This window comes from Impatiens glandulifera, chromosome 7 (assembly GCF_907164915.1).
Source record: "Impatiens glandulifera chromosome 7, dImpGla2.1, whole genome shotgun sequence".
Classification (NCBI taxonomy): Eukaryota; Viridiplantae; Streptophyta; class Magnoliopsida; order Ericales; family Balsaminaceae; genus Impatiens; species Impatiens glandulifera.
The window spans coordinates 15,442,747-15,462,400 of record NC_061868.1 but is presented as its reverse complement, the minus strand read 5'-3'; the positions used below and the strand labels follow the sequence as shown (position 1 = coordinate 15,462,400).

At 30.9% G+C, this 19,654-nt stretch overlaps 1 protein-coding gene across 1 annotated transcript; it reads left to right on the top strand.

Annotated features, from left to right (window-relative positions):
• Positions 1-202: 202 nt before the first annotated feature.
• LOC124910703 (cellulose synthase-like protein H1) lies at positions 203-3,504 on the top strand. Its single transcript, XM_047451383.1, has 9 exons — positions 203-493; positions 567-891; positions 960-1,088; positions 1,382-1,504; positions 1,594-1,806; positions 1,914-2,028; positions 2,113-2,294; positions 2,419-2,769; positions 2,845-3,504. Exons 1-9 carry the CDS (start codon positions 240-242, stop codon positions 3,394-3,396), a joined length of 2,244 nt encoding a protein of 747 aa, XP_047307339.1. The 5' UTR covers positions 203-239; the 3' UTR covers positions 3,397-3,504.
• The last annotated feature ends 16,150 nt before the right edge of the window (positions 3,505-19,654 follow it).

The following is a 19,654-nucleotide window of genomic DNA, read 5'->3' as shown; positions in this document are numbered from 1 at the left end:
AAAGGTACCATTAAACAACATTAACTATATTGTCATTTTTATTTCTTTAAAAACAAAAAAAAGGTTCAAACAACATATCATTTTAATAAGGCTATTACATGCTACAATAACTTTAATTAAAAAAAAGGAAAATGAAAGAAGGAAGGTAGGAAGAAAGAATGAAAGTGAATGGTCCCTATAAATAGATAGCTTATAAGTGTCATTCATGGCAAGCTTAAGTTCTTACATTTCAATATTCCATGGCAGCCAATCTTTCTCATCTATTTGATGTTAAACGTCGTAAAAACATATTTCCTCGACTAGTAGAACTCTCCCTTCTCGCCCTTCTTTTCTCACTTCTTTTTTATCGTATCATCAACTTTGAGCAACACGGATTGCCATGGCTCATCGCTCTTATTTGCGAGTCATGGTTTACCTTTCTATGGATTCTCACTGTTTTCATTAAGTGGAATCAAATAGATTACACTACATATCCATACCGTCTACTCCAAAAGTATATTCTTAGCTCTTTACATTATTATTATTATTATTATTAGCCCGACACTCTAACCAATATTCTTTTACAGAAAGAAAGAGTTTCCACATGTAGACATATTTGTGACCACAGCGGATCCTGATCTCGAACCTCCAATTCTGACAATGAACACGGTGTTATCGTTGTTGTCTGTCGATTATCCAGCAGATAAATTGGCTTGCTACTTATCCGACGATAGTTGCTCTCCTCTTGTATACTATTCTCTAACACTTACTATGGAATTCGCAAAGTTATGGGTGCCATTCTGTAAGAAGTATGACGTTGAAATTAGGGCTCCTTTTCGTTACTTCTTGTCCGACGAGTCTTCTGTGATTAACTTGTCACCTGAGTTTCGAGAAGAGTGGAAGATGATTAAGGTAACTTTTCGTGATGTTTAATTTAAATATATTTTTAAAATATTTTTTGACTGCTTTTGTCTATACAGAAAGAATATGATAATCTCTGTTGGAAGATAAATTATGCGGCCAAGAATCCAACAAAGTTATTTAAGGATGTGGATGAATATGCAGATTTCTCCAATATAGAAAGAAGAGACCATCCAAGCATAGTAAAGGTGACATTGATAATACATTCATACAAACAAAATCAATAAACTATTAATTTAATAATATTATGCAAATTTGTGGGTTCCATTTTAAAAATAATAATAATTTAAAACTACTAGTTATTTAATAATTTTATAAATATATATAATTTACTTCTCAAAACACTAAAACAAACAAAATAGACAGAATGAATATAATAATCTCTGTTGGAAAGAAGATATATACTGTTTTTTTAATTCTCCATATCAAATTGTCATATTCTTGTTAATTTAAGCAATCTGATACTTTTAATTGTGACCAGGTGATATGGGAAAATAAGGGAATGGAGGATCAGAACTATGAGGTACCACATATCATCTATATCTCTAGAGAGAAAAATCCAAAACATCCACATAACTTCAAAGCCGGGGCCATGAATGTTCTTGTAAGTTCCCAATTTACCCTTATTGTAAGAGATAAATGCCACTAAAACTAATGGGCCGTTAATATTATTGTGTATTTTGTATGGAACAGACTAGAGTATCCGGAGTGATGACAAATGCATCATTTATGTTAAATTTAGATTGCGATCAATTCGTAAACAATCCAAAGGCAGTATTACACGCAATGTGCTTATTGCTTGGCACTAAACAAGAGAGTGAATTCGCATTCGTTCAATTCCCACAAAAATTCTATGATGCAGATAAAGACGACACATTTGGCAACCAACTTGTGGCACTAATGCATGTAAGTATCTAGCAAGCTAATAGGTCTAAACTTTGGGTTTTTAACTATATATTGAATATTTATACATTTTTTTTTCTATATATTCAATTAACAAATTATCTATCTAGTATGTTGGACATGGCATTGTTGGAATACAAGGACCATTTTATCAAGGGACAGGTTGTTTTCATAGGAGGAAAGTTATTTATGGGGCATCACCTCAAAATAATGATACTATTTCTGGTATGAAAAATAATTTTCTTTATTCTATAATAGTCTCCTTCAATAATTCATCACCTTATACTTTTTATTATTATATTTTGTTAGAGAAAATAAAGAATACAGATTTGCAAAAGACACTAGGAGGTTGTGCATCATTTACAAAACTGGCTTATGATATTTTATTTGGAGTGCCAAGTGAAAGAATAGTTGATCTTCGAAGTTCGTTGGATGATGCACTTAATGTTGCTCGATGTTCTTATGAACTTGACACTGATTGGGGTAGAAAGGTTTGTCATATTTATTTTTTTCAAAAAGATTTTATATTCAGCACTAGGTAATTTTTTAGTTTAAGATTAAGATGATTTATAACATATATTTTATTAAACATATTGCTTATATATTTTTGGGCAGGTGGGATGGATTTATGGATCGGCAACCGAAGATATTAATACTGGGCTAGCGATCCAAGCAAGAGGGTGGAAAACAGCTATGTGTGACCCAATATGTTCAGGATTTTTGGGCTGCGCACCAACTGGTGGGCCTGAATCAATGACTCAAATGAAGAGATGGTCCACTGGGCTTCTTCAAGTCCTACTATCAAAACACAGCCCATTTATTCGTTTTATTGGACAGAAACTCCAATTTAGACAGGCTTTAGCTTACACATGGGTCATGACTTGGGGCCTGCGCTCATGGGCTGAACTTTCTTATTCTTTATTGTCAGCCTATTGCATAATCTCCAACACACATTTCTTGTTCAAGGTAAGAAATAATATTTATTTAAAAATAGTTAGTGAAAATACATTTTTTAAACTAAATTTTGATTAATTTGTGTAGGTTGGAGAATCAGCCTTCTTTATTCCTTTAACCATATTCTTGGTATACAACTTATACACTCTTTCGGAATACTTATGGATTGGGTTGTCGATTCGTGCATGGTGGAATAATCAATCAATGTGGCGTATATATCCTCAAACATCTTTTCTTTTCGGTTTACTTAGTGTTGTACCGAAACTCTTTGAACTTTCTGAAACAGCTTTCGAAGTGACAAAGAAGGAACAAACATCGAATGTGGATGATCATATGAAGAAGAGTATTAATCGATTTACGTTTGATGATTCACCATTATTTGTGCCTGCCACCACTGTTTTGTTCATCCATCTGACATCGATTGCTATTGGAGCTTTTAGGTTTGGAATACTTGGGGCCGAGAATGGTGGACCAGGTGTTGGAGAGTGGGTTTCTAGCTTGTTGGTAGTAATGTTCTTTTGGGTGTTTTTTAAGGGTCTTTTTCAGAAGGGGAAACATGGGATTCCTTTGTCGACTATATTAAAATCGGGTGCTTTAACTTTGTTGTTTGTGATTTGGAGTGGAAACTTTTTAGGTTAAGGTTGTTAATTTGTTATACTTTCATATATGAAATGTTGTTTGTAAAATAGTTTCCATTTCTTACTACATCTAATAATAATTTTAAATATAATTGTGAGGAATTATTCTTTATGAATTTGAGCTAGTTTTAAATAGCTAAAGATGCATATATTGTTATGGGTGAATGTTGTAATAGTTATGACTTAGGACAAATATTAAAAAAATAATAATAACGTTTAGAATTAGTCTTTTATTTAGAATAAATCTAATAACTTGGTTCATTTAGATATTTTATATTTAATTATGTTTCTTTAGTATAACTCATTATTTTAGTTTATTTTCTATTTTGTAGTTGACTCACCTGTTTTAGGGCTATTTAAAGGCCGGCCAATTAATGAGAAATGCAAGTTTTGCTTTCAATTATTTATATTGTTTACATTTGATATTAGAGCCCTAAGCATATAGAGACCACGATTCAGAAATAAAGAGAGACTTGTGAGAAGATAAGCTAAAATTGAAAGTAATGGGAGACAACAAATCTGATTGTAAGGTTCTAGTCTTCGACGTTATCATTACGACCAGTGGAGTGAGATGATGGAGAACTTGTTGCGCTCAAAAGATTAGTGGAACTTAGTGAAGCAAGGATTGAAAGAACAAGTTGTAGGAAGGGTTGTAGACATACAACAACGAGAAAATTGCAATGTAAATATTCTTATTTTCTTAGCTCTAAATAGAGAAACGTTTGAACAAATATTAGACAAGAAAATGTCTATAAGATCATATGAGATTTCCTTAAAAGTAAGTATGGGGAACAAGAGAGTAAAAAGATCACTCTTAAACACACTTCATAGAGATTTCGAAGTATTGAAAATGAAGGATGGAGAATCTGTCAAAGAATATTTTCTAAGGTGATGATGATTGCTAACAAAGCTCAATAATGGATTCGTTAATTGTGGAAAAACATTTGAGAACTTTAATGGATAAATTCACTTACATTGTGGTTTCTATTGAAGAAGTTAGAGATACCAAAGAGATGACAGTGGATGAATTTAAAAGATCCTTACAAGTGCATGAACAAAAATTTCAAAGGACAGTTGTAGAAGAAGAAAAAGTGTTGAGAGCTGATTTAAATTATGAAGGAAGAAATAGAGGAAGAGGCTCATATCGAGGAAGAGGAAGGGACCGAGGGAGACATTATGATAAATGTTTAATTGAGTGTTATCACTGTCACAAGTTAGGACAATGTCCGAACTGGAATAATAAAACTAATTTTATTGAAGAAGAAATGGATGAAGAGATGCATAAACTTCTTTTGATGGATTTTATTGATCCACTAGAGTTTCAAGGTAATAATGAGTTTCAAGGTAATAATGTATGTGTAAGCACTACAAATCTACGCACCCAATTTATAAAATTAAAATAATTATTTTGATTTTTTTTCGAACAAATTAAATCTAAACAATTAACCCAAGGCATAACCCAATTAAAACAATTAATTAGATTAATTATTGTAATAATTAAATCTAATTAATTAAGGAAAATAATCAAAACAACAAAATATAATTATTTGGAATAAATCTTGTACTCATTTAATCTCAAAATAATTTAAAAAAAATTCAAAGGAGACGCAAATGGAACGCCCAAACGCCAATGGCGCTTGATGGACCGCTGACAGAACGCGCTAATGCGCATGAAATGACGTCGTTCCGATTGCCACTGTCGTCTTCATCGCATCGCCGAAAGGATAAGGATGATGTTTCATCAATTGATTTTCCAAAATTGGAACTTTCTCCATAGTCGTCGACTGATTCAAAAGCTGAAATGATCACCTTAATCCGATGATCATTTCTTCTACTTTAATAGGGGTGATTCATCCCTATTCGGGCAAGTGGGATGAAGAACAGCCAAAAAGCCGTTAATAGTTTTTGACTGATTCGATTCACTTGAAGCCTCAACCGACGCCGGAAAGCTATAAATAGCCCCTCAATTATTCCGAAGGCAAGAGATAACATCTCAAGCCTTCAATCAAATAAAACAAAAAACCCGACATTAAAACTTCAAGCTTTTGGATTATTCGAAATTTTTGTATAAGTCTCTAAAGCTTGGATCCATGTATCCCAAAAGCTTTCTTAAGGTCTAAGGAGTATTCTCCAATCCTTTGTATGCTTCAAATCACCCTTTAATTCATATTTCTAGTTTGAAATTGAAATTTTTATATTTCAGTTGTCATGAGTTTGTATGCTGTCTAGTCTTGAATTTGATAATTGAAAACCGATCTTATGATCATTTATGAGGTTTCTATAAAAGTTAGAACCGATCAATCGATCTTAAAAAGAAAAACCCAAATTTGAATTTGAAAAATTAAAAAAATGGGTTTGCTGTTCTTGGACTAATCCTTGAGGATCACATCCCATAAAGCTTCCAATATGATTGTAATGATGTTGGGAAACTGTTTGTATCACATGTTTGATCTATCACAATCATGTTTGATCAAAATCAAAAATTTCAAAATAATTAATTTTTTTGAGTTTTTGATTTGGTCCAAACGAATAGTGTTCTTGTTTTGGTATCAATCAAGTATAAGGAAGCTATTGGCTAGCTTTTTACACTTCAAAACAACTTTAAAATTAAAACCCAATTTTTTTGCTACAAACTGTTTTGAACAAATTGATCATCATCCAGATCGATTGATACCTTGGGATGATGATCTAAATGTGGGAGTTTGTGAAGCTACCCAAGTCCTTTGATCGAAGAATCCAATCCCCCATAGAAATTGCAAAATATACAATTTTGGTGTCCTTATGACCGAGTCATGTTAGCCTAGGACTGAGACATCCGACCGAGGATCCTTGGTTCGAACCGATAAACTTAAAACATGACCAAGAGGTCCGAACGATATTCTTCATCAAGGACTGAGAGGTCCGACCAAGAGATCAAACCTAGGATTAAGGAATATCGACCTTAACCAAGAAATCCCAAACCTAAGACCGATAAAGTTAGCCCGAGGCTAACCCAGGACGAGTGGTTTATACACCCTGACCTATAATCCCAGTCAAGGACCTAAAGTCCTTAACACCTCGACCGAGGCTCCTTAGCCCAACACAATGGGTCTGACTGAGGGTCCTAGGCCCCGATCATTGAAAACGAATCCAAGGCATAGGACCCTGGTCCTAAGGCTTGTTTGATTCCCACTTTCAAAATCGAAAATTATTTTTGTAATTTTGGAACCTCAAACCATTTTCTAAAAATCTCGAAAAATTTGAAAATGATTTAAAAATATTTTTGGGATATTTCTATAAAAATATTTTTGGGATATTTCTATAAAAATATTTTGAGAAAGACTTGTTTGAGATTTATATTTAAACCCTAATGCCTTTAAAATGACTGGTGTTCTTCAAGTACTTTCCTCCTTAAGCTATCATCAACAATAAGTACCAACATTTAAATAATTGTTTTTCAAATCTTTAAATAACGCACAAACCTCATGAATGTTTAGAACCATAAGAATAATTGGTAAAAATAAAACATTATACAACCAATTTTTCACAGCCAAATTTATAAGTAGAGACCGTTTTCAAAATGAGTACGGAGGATGAAGCACGAAAGTCCTTTCCCGTGTATCACTAAACTACGAACTAAAAGAAACTCTGGTCAATACGTGTTTATACACGTATGACATTTTTTATTGATTTAAAAAAAATCATTTGGCAACTCTGTTTCAAATAAATAATCTTTTAAATTAATTATTTATAATCAATTTAAACAATAGATTTTCTAAAAAAAATCAAATTGTAGTTTAATTAACGCAAATCCCTAGATTATTTAAAATTGAAAAGCTTTTAGGGATCATTTAAAAGTCTTTCAAAATAATGTTTTATTTTAAAAGAAGATTTCTGACACGCAAACCAATGTTGAAATTTCTCAAACCTCGAGTTTTCCACGAAAACCTACAAAGGATTTTTTCCGGGGGTTATAGTATGGTATATCGATGCAAGGTGCTTTAATCATATTTGTGGAGATGCATCTTGGTTCTACAACTTAGATCAAAACTTTCAACAAACACTAAGATTTGAAAACAATGTTGTTTTGGATGTTAAAGACAAAATAGATGTTAGAATTATGATAGAAGTTGATAGACGTTACATCTCAAATGTGTATTACGTACCACAATTGAGAAACCATGTAAGTAGTGTAGGACAGATTCAAAATGGAGGTATGAGTTTTCTGTTCAGGAGAGGAATATGCAAAGTCTATGAATCAAATGATAACTTAGTAATAACCACAAAAATGAATAAAAATATATTGTTTTGTTTCATCTCAACCCAAATTCAACAAACTAGGGTAGAAGAGGTAACACCAACAAAGAGATGTCTTCAAATCCTTACTGAAGATGATTTATATTTGTAGCATTGCCGATTTGTCCATCTAAATTATAAAAATCTTCAAAAGATGCACTTAATAAAGATGGTGAATAGTCTTTTTGAAATAAGAGAACCTGATAAAAGATGTAGTTACTACATTGTGGGAAAACAACATCGAGAAGATTTTGAAGAATGCAAGTTAGACAAGTAATATAAGGTTTCAACTAGTTCACATAGACATCTATGGACCTATATCACCTACATAATCAAGTGAAAAAAGGTATGTTTTTATTTTTAGTTGATGAATCTAGTCGGAAATTTAGGTGTTTTATTTAGCTAAAAAATAAGAGGTTTTGAGTAATTCAAAAGTTTCTTAGCTACTGAACGAGAAAATGTAGAATTATTAGTATGCCTAAGGAGTGATAGAGGAAGAAAATTTAACTCCAAGGAGTTTGAATTTTCTACATAGAAAGACACATTAAAAGATAGTTAAATGTGGCATATAACTCACAACATAAAGAGGTAGTTGAGAGAAGAAACAAAACCATGATGAACTCTGTAAGAAGTATGTTTGTGCCCAAACAAATGTCAAGAACGTTCTGGATAACATAAGTCATACTTGTATCATACTTGGAGTGAGTAAAGGGTCCAAAGTCTACAATTTCTATGATCCTTTATCCAATAAGTTCGTCGTAAATAGAGATTATATTTTCGAAGAGTACCATCATTGGAATTGGGAACAGGGAACATCAAAGGAAAATATTGAATTAAAATGGTAAGATAACGATCATGACTATGATAGAAAAGATGTTGGAAGCGTTTATACAATAAAAATTGAATAAAAGTTGATTCTAAACCTGTATTAGAAGTCTCAACACTCACTACTGTAATAGAAGCCTAAAAATTTGTTGTTCAAATTCAGTGAAGGTACTATGTCTACTACTATTACTTCTACCATAAGAAGAGTCAGAAGACGTGAAGACGTGGTTAGATGTTTAGTCTAACAGATACGCGGTTAGACGTGCAGTCTAACAGATACGCGGTTAGATGTTTAGTCTAACAGATACGCGGTTAGACGTGCAGTCTAACAGATACGCGGTTAGACGTATAGTCTAACAGATATGTGCTTAGACATGCAGTCTAATAGATACACAATTAGACGTGCATTCTAATTGATACGTAGTTAGACGTGCAGTCTAACAGATACGTAGTTAGACGTATAGTCTAACAGACGTAGTTAGACGTACAGTCTAACAAATATGTGGTTAGACGTGCAGTCTAACAGACGTAGTTAGACGTGCAGTCTAACAGATACGTGGTTAGACGTGCAGTCTAATAGACGTAGTTTGACGTGCATTCTAACAGATGAAAGTTAGACGCAGGGAGTCTAACTCCTTCAGACTAGTTTGAAGGGACACGTAGTTAGACGTGTCTTCAAACTCTATTAGACTTGGTGGTCTAATGGATCTTGATATTAGACGGGGGCGTCTAACTTCATTAGACTTGGTAGTCTAATAGAGCACATCTAATGCCTCAATTAAGCAGTTACTTGAAGTTAACATCCGTCTACCCACGATCAACTATCTGTACGCTACTCCTGCTCCACTAATCCGTGCAGATCAGTACAATAGCTAGTTGTATCCAATGAATGAATGCTACGTAAGCAAATATTCTTCCCACTACTTGTTTCTTGCAGGACAATTCTTGAAGAATATTTGGCGCACTACCAGATTGGTACGACCACGATCTTTGTGCACAGTGTCTGTTGTACCTATGTACTATGGAGATTGTCCAATGGGTGCTTGCTACGTGTCAATGCAGAAGATTCGACCGTTGGTACCTGTTCTCTAATTAAAGATCTTCAAGGACAACGGACGAGCTGTCGAACATACAATCAATCTTTCGAATTGCTCACCTTTTTACTTACTGAGTTTGTACATCAAGAGAGAGAGAGAATTAAAACCCTATTTAGCTGAGTTATATTCTTAAACCTTTTGTAAGTTGAATAGAGTCTGTCTGTTCAATAGTTAGCTAGCACTGAAACTGTATTTGATTCAAAGAAAAATATAGTGAATCATTCTGGTGGTTAGAAAAAGGGGTGACGTATGAGAGTTTTGCTCCGAACATCCATAAACAACTCTCTGTGTCTTTTACATTATGTCCTTCATTCTTTCATTCGTTTTTAGCTTCAAACCCAAATAAACGTTTCCGCACTTGAATCGCTTCAAGAGTTTGCAAAGGTTTGTGAAGAATAGAAAGTGATATTAATACCTAACATATTTTTTATCAAACCATTTTTCAGAACTTGTCATCAATAGTTAGACCCCTGTTTCTATTGGTGCCACCGATCTTTCAAATGATGAAGAGAAATCACCATGCATGTAAGCAGATATAGATCCAACCTCATTTGAAGAATCAACTAAAATAAGAAAATGGGTGGAAACTATGAGGCAAGATATGACAACAATTGAAAAAAATGAAACTTAAAATCAAGTGGAATTGCCAAAATGAGTAAAAAGGATTGATGTAAAATAGATTTTCAAAAAGAAGCTGAATTAATATGGTGAAGTTGATACTTATAAAGTCAGATTAATAGTCAAGGAAACAAGGTATAAATTACAATGAAATATTTGAACCAGTTGCTAGATGGGATGCGATAATAATGGTAATTTCAATGGGATGCGATAATAATGGTAATTTCAATGGTTGCATAAAAGAGTTGGATTCTATACTAAATGGACATGAAAATTGCATTTTTATATGGGGTGTTGGCTGCATAATCAACCAAGAGAGAAGAAACTAAGGTATACAAACTAAAAAAATCTTTAAAACAAGCACTACAATCATGATATAGTGGAATATATTATTACTATACCAAATAAGGGTTTATTAAAAGTTCATATGAACCTATTCTATTTGTGAAGCTTGAAACATATGTAAGTATTATAGTTGTGAGCTTATATGTTGATGATCTAATTCTCATCGAAAATGATGTGAATCTTATTAATTTTTTGAAGCAGTTCATGATGATTGAATTTGAAATGACTGACCTTTGTAAGATCTTGGTAAGATAGGGTATTTTTTTGGGTTGAAAATGTTCCAATTATGTTTCTAATCTTATTGTTCATAGTACTATAGTTAATAAAAATGGAGGTATCAAGGTTGATAGCACATTGTTTAAACAAATAGTGGGTTGTTTAAGGTATTTTATTAATACTCGACAAAACATTATATTTGTAGTTGGCATGTAAGCCGATATATGGAACATTCTGCCGATATATGGAACATTCTACCGATTTGCACTTAATGCCTTGGAAAAGGTAAAATTGTGGCCGGGAAGGTTATAGTAGCCGAAGCCATTGGAATTTTATTTTTATACATCGAAAAATCCGTTTTATTGGAAATTAGGAAGAGGATACTTCGTTATTTGAAGGGAACTATGTCATTTGGAATAAATTATGAGTTTAAAAATAGGAAGTCAGTAGTGGGTTCTATATAGTAGATGATTCAAATGATAGAAAAAGTACATCAGGATTTGCTTTTTATGATGTCCGAAAATTATTTTTCCTGAAAAAAATTGAGGTTCGATAAATTTTAACACCAGTTTACGTGTTGGATTTTTTTTAATAAAACATTTTTTTAAAAGATTTTTACAAAAATATAATTCGATATTTTAAAATTAATTATAACAATAAATATTTTTTTTTTATCAAATTTAAACAATATTTTAGATTTAAAATAATCAAATTAATTTGATAATTAAAAATCTTTATTTTAAATTAATTTAAAGACTTTGTATTGTCCGATTATAGAGTCGCTAATTGATTTTTATTTTAAAATTAATAAAAAAATTGTATACGTGTATAACCGTAATTTTATCAGAGATTCTGTTGAGTTCGATGTTTAATAATATTCTGAAAAAAACTTTCAGAATATATCAATTTGTACCGTTAAAAACGGTCTATAATTCAAAAAAATTGGCTATTTTAAAAAAAAATTAACGTTTTATTTATTCAATTATTTTTCAAACGTGGGAAATATATTCAAGTTAAATATTTAAATTTTAAAACATTAAAATAAATGAAAAAATATGTCAAGCGAATCTTAAGCCGCATGGAAAGAGCTTTAGACGGAAGCATTGATTTCGGGTCAGTATGACTTTTTTCTTTGAGAATTAAACATTACTTTCTTTCTTTGAGAATTAAACTCAATAGCATTTTTTTTATTAGATCAAAGCCAAACAGCCTTTTGATCAGCTAAGGCCATCAGCATTTTAATCAAAAGGTAAGCCAACCGATTTTTTCTTCTTTTCTATGATCCCTCCTATATATTAAAAAACAACCAAATTAAATAAGTAGGTAATAATAATTAATTCATTTTATTATTATTTAATCTATCCCAAATTCCAATTATTTGGAATTTAACGGATATAACCTTATTTTCAAAATAATTACTTATTTTGTTTTTATATAAAATTTTAATTTAGAATTTATATAAATGATTTGGGATTAATTAAGACAATAATTATCCTCAAATAATTATTTATTTTGACATTTATTTTAATTATTTTGAATTTATGATTACAACGTTCATTCAAAAATAATTATTTAAAATTAATAAATTACTAAAAAAATTGCTCATTTGTAACAGGTGCCCCACAACTATATTTGCATTAAAAATGGTGTTTAGCATTTGTCTTAACAATATTTTGGAATTTCGCAACCACATTTACAAGTACCGCTAAACATTGCAAATTTGTATTGGTATTTACGCTAACTTTTTCAAGAAAATTTCAACTAAATCTAGATTTATTTCAGAAAATCCAATTTTTTTAAAACTGTAACTATAATATTTGGTTTTATTAATAAATCTAATGTTTTGTAATAGAAATTCTAATAAGATAAGTCTATTTAACAATAAAAATATATTCAATAAAATTTGCATCTTTCTATCAAAAATATATTCAATAAATACTACAATATCTACACTAATTATATAAAAATGTACCTTCAACAAAAACTGCATTAGCTTATAAAATTATATTAAGCAATACTCTTTGCAATAATATATTAAATTTCTTACTGCAATAATCTTCACAATATCTATATTTATAATTTTCATAATCAATTACAAATATATCTCTTTGCAATAATATATTAAATTTCTTACTGTAATAATCTTCGCAATATCTATATTTATAATTTTAATAATCAATTACAAATATATGTGTATTTCGATTTGCATTATTCGTTTGAATTATATTTATATTACCCAAATTATATTTTCGTATATTATAGTATTATCATTTGCATTATACATATATATGCAACTTTCTTCACATTATCACAGGTACAATTATATTATTGATAAAATTGCAACTATTTCTGCAATTACCTTATTCACAATTTTGCATTAATATTAACAATAAACGACACAACTTCATTTGCATAATTTGTAATGCACGATTTGTGTAATTCTAAATGATATATTTTCAAATTTTGCATTACATTTGTATTATTTTTGCAACCTTCAGCGCATTATTTAAAAAACAAATATTGTAATTCATTTGAATTCAATGATTTTTGTACATAAAAAATAACCAAAACAAGCTTATATTCATCAATGATTCCTATATCAATTCTTAGTACACCAACATAAATTCATTACAAATTTATAAAACATATTTGTAAATTAAATTCACCAATTACTTATACATGTTCCATAAATATGACCAAAAATATTAACAAAAACATGCCAAAATTTACACAAAATGACATTTCTAAATATCTCCTAATTATGCTAGCTTCAATCCATCTATTTCCATTTCTGCAAACATGTATCAATTCAACAAAATGAGAAATTAGATTGACTAAGTAGTTTATATATTGAACAATATACACTTCTAATTTTCTTACAGTTTTTGAAGCCCAAGACCCATCACACCCATCACTGTGCATTCTTCAATAGCATTTGACAATATTATACAACTCATATATTGGTCATAAAATTAAACCATTTGAAAATATAAACATGAATTTAAATCATATGACAACATTAAAAGAACTCATATATTGAACATAAAACTTAATTACTTGAAACTTACTAAATAAATTTCATAAAACACTAACATATTAATTAGACAACATTAAAAAACTTATAATATTGAACATAAATCTAAATCATTTGAAATCTTACTAAATAAATTTCATAAAACACTAACCTATTCATTAGACAATATTAAACATGAAACCAAATCACTTGACAACATTAAAAAAACTCATATATTGAACATAACACAAAATCACTTGAAAACTTACTAAATAAATTTCATAAAATACTAACCTACAATTCAACCTTCTTAAATATACCTATTAATTGTTCAAACCTATAATTCAACATACTTAAATCTTTATTATTATAACTAACATTAATAGCATTATGATAATAGCATATGAATTGCATTTGAATATGAAGCATATGAATTGCATTTGAATATGAAGCATATTATCAAATTAAAGATAGAATCACTAACCTTCTTCATTAATCATTCTGAGTGGGAATGTTTGGGATCGTTTCTTGTCCTGACTTATTCCATATTGCTAGGAAAATGTTAAAATTTTCATTTCAAGACTGCACTTGAGTTTGATGAACAACTTTGTCGTGAACTACTTCAATTTGGTTGGACTATAATATTTTAATTCCCACTTGTTGTTCTACATACTCTTCTTTACATATCTCAACTTCTTCTTTTTGTAGTGCAATCTCTTTCTCTTTCTTAGAATTTATAATTTGTAAAGTAGTAACAGTTTCTTTAAGTGTATTTAACTCCAAAGAAAATTGTGTGCTTGATTGTCTATTTTCGAATACCTATTTTCGACCCATATAGCGTATTCCAAACACACACCCAGTCTTGGAACGCCCTACTGCCTCCATCCACAACTCCGTTTCAGATTTATGTTCATTTGGATCCAAACTTTCTTGAGTTTGATGGAATTGAGTAAAAGATTGATGCATAACAAAAAAAAATAGTTAGTTGTGTGTATAAAATATAGCTCAACCTTTTAATAAACATAAAACATTTATATTACCATAACTTCTGCTGCCTTGTTTCCACTCCATGTACCATTCCTCTTTTTGTGTGTCTTCTCAAATGTTTCAAGAAAGGAAGGTTGTCTTACAAGTTCCTTTGTCTATTATAAATTATAAATTTAGGTGTGAGTAATAATAAATTCAATTAATTAAATATAACTCAAATAAATAAATTACTTAATTACCAATCTTCTTTGATGTTTTATAGCGGAGATTGAACCCCACAATATGTAGCACCACCGTTTTCTTTGTATTTATGTCGATTTCCTTTGTCCTTGGTGCACTTCTAATAATACTTTGGGTCATTAAATTTAATTTTCATTTTGTTCCAGTCTTCAAGGGTCACGTGTGAGGGTTTTTTCATAGCGGATTTTTCCCTAGTAATAAAGTTTCTTATCTTGGCACTACCCTTCTTCTTGAAAAGTTTATTCACATCCGCCTCCTTAATGGGATCCCACTCAAATGTCCCCTACAACGAGTTATATAAATTTGTTAAAGACTTAGAACAATGAATCGATAATAAAAATCAATTAGAGTAATACAACCAAACATACCATGAATTGTTCCCACTAAACATATTTAATGTCTTTCGGAACTTAATTCTAGTTCAAGTATGGCCCCCTCAAATAACCCTTAATTATCCTATGTATGTCTTTTAAAATATCCGGATAGAAGCTGTAAAAACATATAAGGGTTAAAAATGAAGTCATTTTATATATCTAAAGTACAATATACGCATAACTTAAATGAATAAACTTACTACTCTCCAACAATTTATATGTATTTGATGATTTGGAAAGATCATCTAGGTCTACATCCTCCCTTGAATCTTTTTCATCCTCATCTTTCATTTCAATATTTGAGGATGGCTGAGTTGGGTATGTATTGTCGAGGATGAGGGCACGATCGACCACAACATTTGTTGTGTTAGGTTGAGTTTCTTAACCTTCAGAAGAGATTAATTGAAGATTTTGCTGAACTAAAGTTGAAGGCGGTTTGGTTGGAGTAGACTTCTTATTTTTGTTGGATTTTTGGTTTTAGGGTTTAGGAGTTGAAGTGTGTAGTGCTTTTTTTGGGGTTACTAGTCGTTTTGGGGGATATGGGTTGTTTGGAGTGGGTATGTGTTGTTTGGGGGGTACGGCTTTCTTTTTAGGAGACGGTATTTTGGCTGTAGTTGGGATGGTTGTTTTGGCTAGGGTGGGTCGGTACGGTATACCTTAATGTTTTATCCATACCTTATATCTTACCGAAAGTTTCAGTATACAAAAAATGCATACATTTACGTTACCTTGATTTCGGTATACTTTGATTTCGATATACCTTAATTTGGTATACAAAAAATTCATATCTTTACCTTACCTTGATTTCGGTATACCTTAATTTCTCTACGGTATCGGTATTATACATTTAATACTTAAAAAACATATTACCTTTAAAAAAATCAATCTCATCGTAAGGTAGATGTTGCATATATTGAATAATATTTCAGTATAATTCTATTTTGATATTATTAAAAAATTATATTTCTATAATTAAATTAATATCAAATTTATTTAATTATTTTCTTATAAGTATTATATATTATATGTATATATTTTTTAATTTATAAATACTATTTCGGTATTCCGGTATATCTCGATATACCAAAATTTTAAAATTTCATACCTTTACCTTACAAATAATTTTGGTAACAGTACCATATTTTACATTTTAATGGTATACCGTAAAATCGATATTTTCGATATATTTCGGTAAAATATTTTTTATATACCTATAATATCGGTAATTTTTCTCACCCCTAGTTTTGGGGTTGTTCGTCTTGAAGAAGATTGTTTTTCTTTGGGGTATGTTACTATTTTGTTTGTCTTGAAGAAACTTTCGTCTTTGGAACCTCTTTGTCCTTTTTTATTCTTCTATAGCCAATTTAATCAACATTGTAAAGACATAAATAATATTAATAACCAAACTATAACTCTATCATCCAAATCATACCTCGTCAAATTTAATATATTCAAATTCATTTAGATCCCGCTTTCTTTGAGATTGTCTACTCATATTGTAAGATAATCTGTTTAACTAATATGAAATACAAAACCAATTAGAACTCAAACATTAGATCTCAAAGTTGAAGAAACTGCAATTTTAGAAGTTAAATAAGATATTCAAACAATCCCTAAACTATGACATAATTCTATACTAACTAACATGTCAACACAAACAAATCACATAAGAGCATCATATTATCTATAAGCATCATATTAGACCTGAACTATCAACACAAACAAATCACCTAAGAGCATCATATTAGCAATAAGAATAATAGATCTCTTATAAAGAAATAACCAATCTTCAACATATTACATTAAATACTAGGCAAGAGAATTTTGCTTCTATTTCACAACAGTTAATAAGCAACAACTTTATTTCCCAACAACTTATAATCCACTAAGTATATAATAATTATTTGAAATTGTATTGCCATAAGAATGATCTCAACTATTACAATTAAGATTACCTTATGACATGTTTGAAGATAATGCAGTAAAAATTCAAAGAAGACAACATTAATATATGGATCAAAATACAGAGTTCAAATAAGACAACGTTAATATATATGGATTAAAATACAAACACAAGTCAGGACCAAAAGAAATGACAACAACGACTAAGAAGATGAAATAAAACACCACTAAACACTAATGAGATCTAAGTTTCTCATACAAATCCACAATGCAGCCTTCAAACGGAGGTCACAAATAATTGGCATAAATATAGACCTCATAATATATCTACAAAATTACTTTCAAGGCAAACAGAGAAATTGAAATTAGACACATTTTGGAATGCATGCTCAATACAATCCTCCTAAGATACCTCAATAGACAACAAGACAATCCTTGTCCAAGAGATTTTTCAGCTTACATTGATTTCAAAAAATGAATTGTCTACTAATGAAAAGAGGATGCAATTTTGATCATTTTTGTACGGATTTTGTATCTAATATCTTAATAAACTTGGTTTATTAATCTATCATTTCAAAGGACCATACAGTTCAAAGAAGACATCATTGATACGTAAGTCCATTACCATTAATCAATACCGTAGGTAGAGTTTCATCATCAGTTTTGGTTCAATTGAAGATCAAAATATAAAAAACTTACTTTGTGGTTTACAGTTATTCGACTTCAAGATGAAAAAAGTTATTACCCCAGAAGCTTCTCCACTTATATATTGATTGATTATAAGTAGGGTTAAGAAGAACAACCAACCATTAGGGAAAACTATAACAGCAAACGAAATCAAATAGACAAGAATGAGAAGAACAATTACTGTGAAGAAGGAAAAACACTCGTTGTCTTTTACAAAAGCAAATCTGTGGGTGACGGGGTTTGGCTAGGGAGGCGACGGGATATTAAAGAATCAGGTATTAAGGAATCGGTTTAGAGAAGCTTTAGGGTTCGATGGGGTTTGGCTAGGATGTAGGCAGTGGGGTTTGGCAAGGGGATGCAACGAGGTTTAGTTAGGATGTGGACAGCAATGGGAGGCGGAGGGGTTTGTCTACAGTTTAGGAATGATGGAGGAGCGGGTTTGGAGAGAGAAGGAAATGAGAGAAATGATAGAATCGGCTAAGTGTTAGCCGTTTGGGAGGGAGTTTTGGCACAAATAAAATAATTATGCGGTATATTAAAAAAATTCGACTGAAGGTAACTACAATAACTTTTGCATTAAACAATACAAATCGCGAATTAATTTTGGACTAAAGAGTTCTGAAACTACGTATGCATTAAACTAGAATATAGCGCTGAATTGCAATAATTACAACAATAATATATATTGAAGGCCAGTGCCGTTTTTAATGCAGATCCAATGGCATATTTGGTAATTATTTTCTACTCTCGGGTAACAAATACATATTTATATAGCAACTATCAATGCATTAATCTTTATTTAGCGATGAACTACAATAGTTACATCAATAATATATATTGAAGGCAAATGTCGTTTTTAATGCAGATCCAATGACATATTTGATACTTATTTTTCACCTCTCGGGTAACAAATACATATTTAGATAGCAACTAGCAATGCATTAATCTTCATTTAGCGCTGAACCACAATAGTTACAACATTAATATATATTGAAGGCCAATGCCGTTTTTATTGTAAATCCAATGCATATTTTGTAACTAATTTTCAACTTTCGGCAACAAATGCATATTTAGATAACAACTATCAATGCATTAATCTTCATCATCCATTTAGAGAGTCTGGGCGACAACATCATTCCCTGAAACATACACTAGAATGGATCCAGTCTGGATACTAGTTTGATATGGTGGGCTTGCATATAATGTCTCAATCTTTTGGTGACCCATGTATATGCCCAACACACTTTTTCAGGTGTTGAATAATTTAATTTGTATCCAGTCATTATCTTGTTCAGATAGTAAACTGCGATCTCGAGTTTATCCTGATTTTCTTGAGACAACAAGTTGACCATAACCGAGTCTGTCATTGTGAAGTAGAGAATTAAGGGAATCCCAGGTCTTGGTGGTATAAGGATCGGTGGTGACTTTAGATAGTCCTTGATTTTGTCAAACGTTTGTTGACAAGTTTCATTTCTTTGAAATTTATGATCCTTCTTTAATAACTTGAAAAGGGATCACAGGTGAAGGTCAATTTACTAATGAATCAACTATTAAATTGAATTTTTATGAGAAAACCTCAAACTTCTCTTTCATTTCTAGTGGTTGGCATGGCCATAATTGCCTCGATTTTGGAGCGATCGACTTCTATTCCTCACTAGGTAATGATAAAGCCTAGCATTT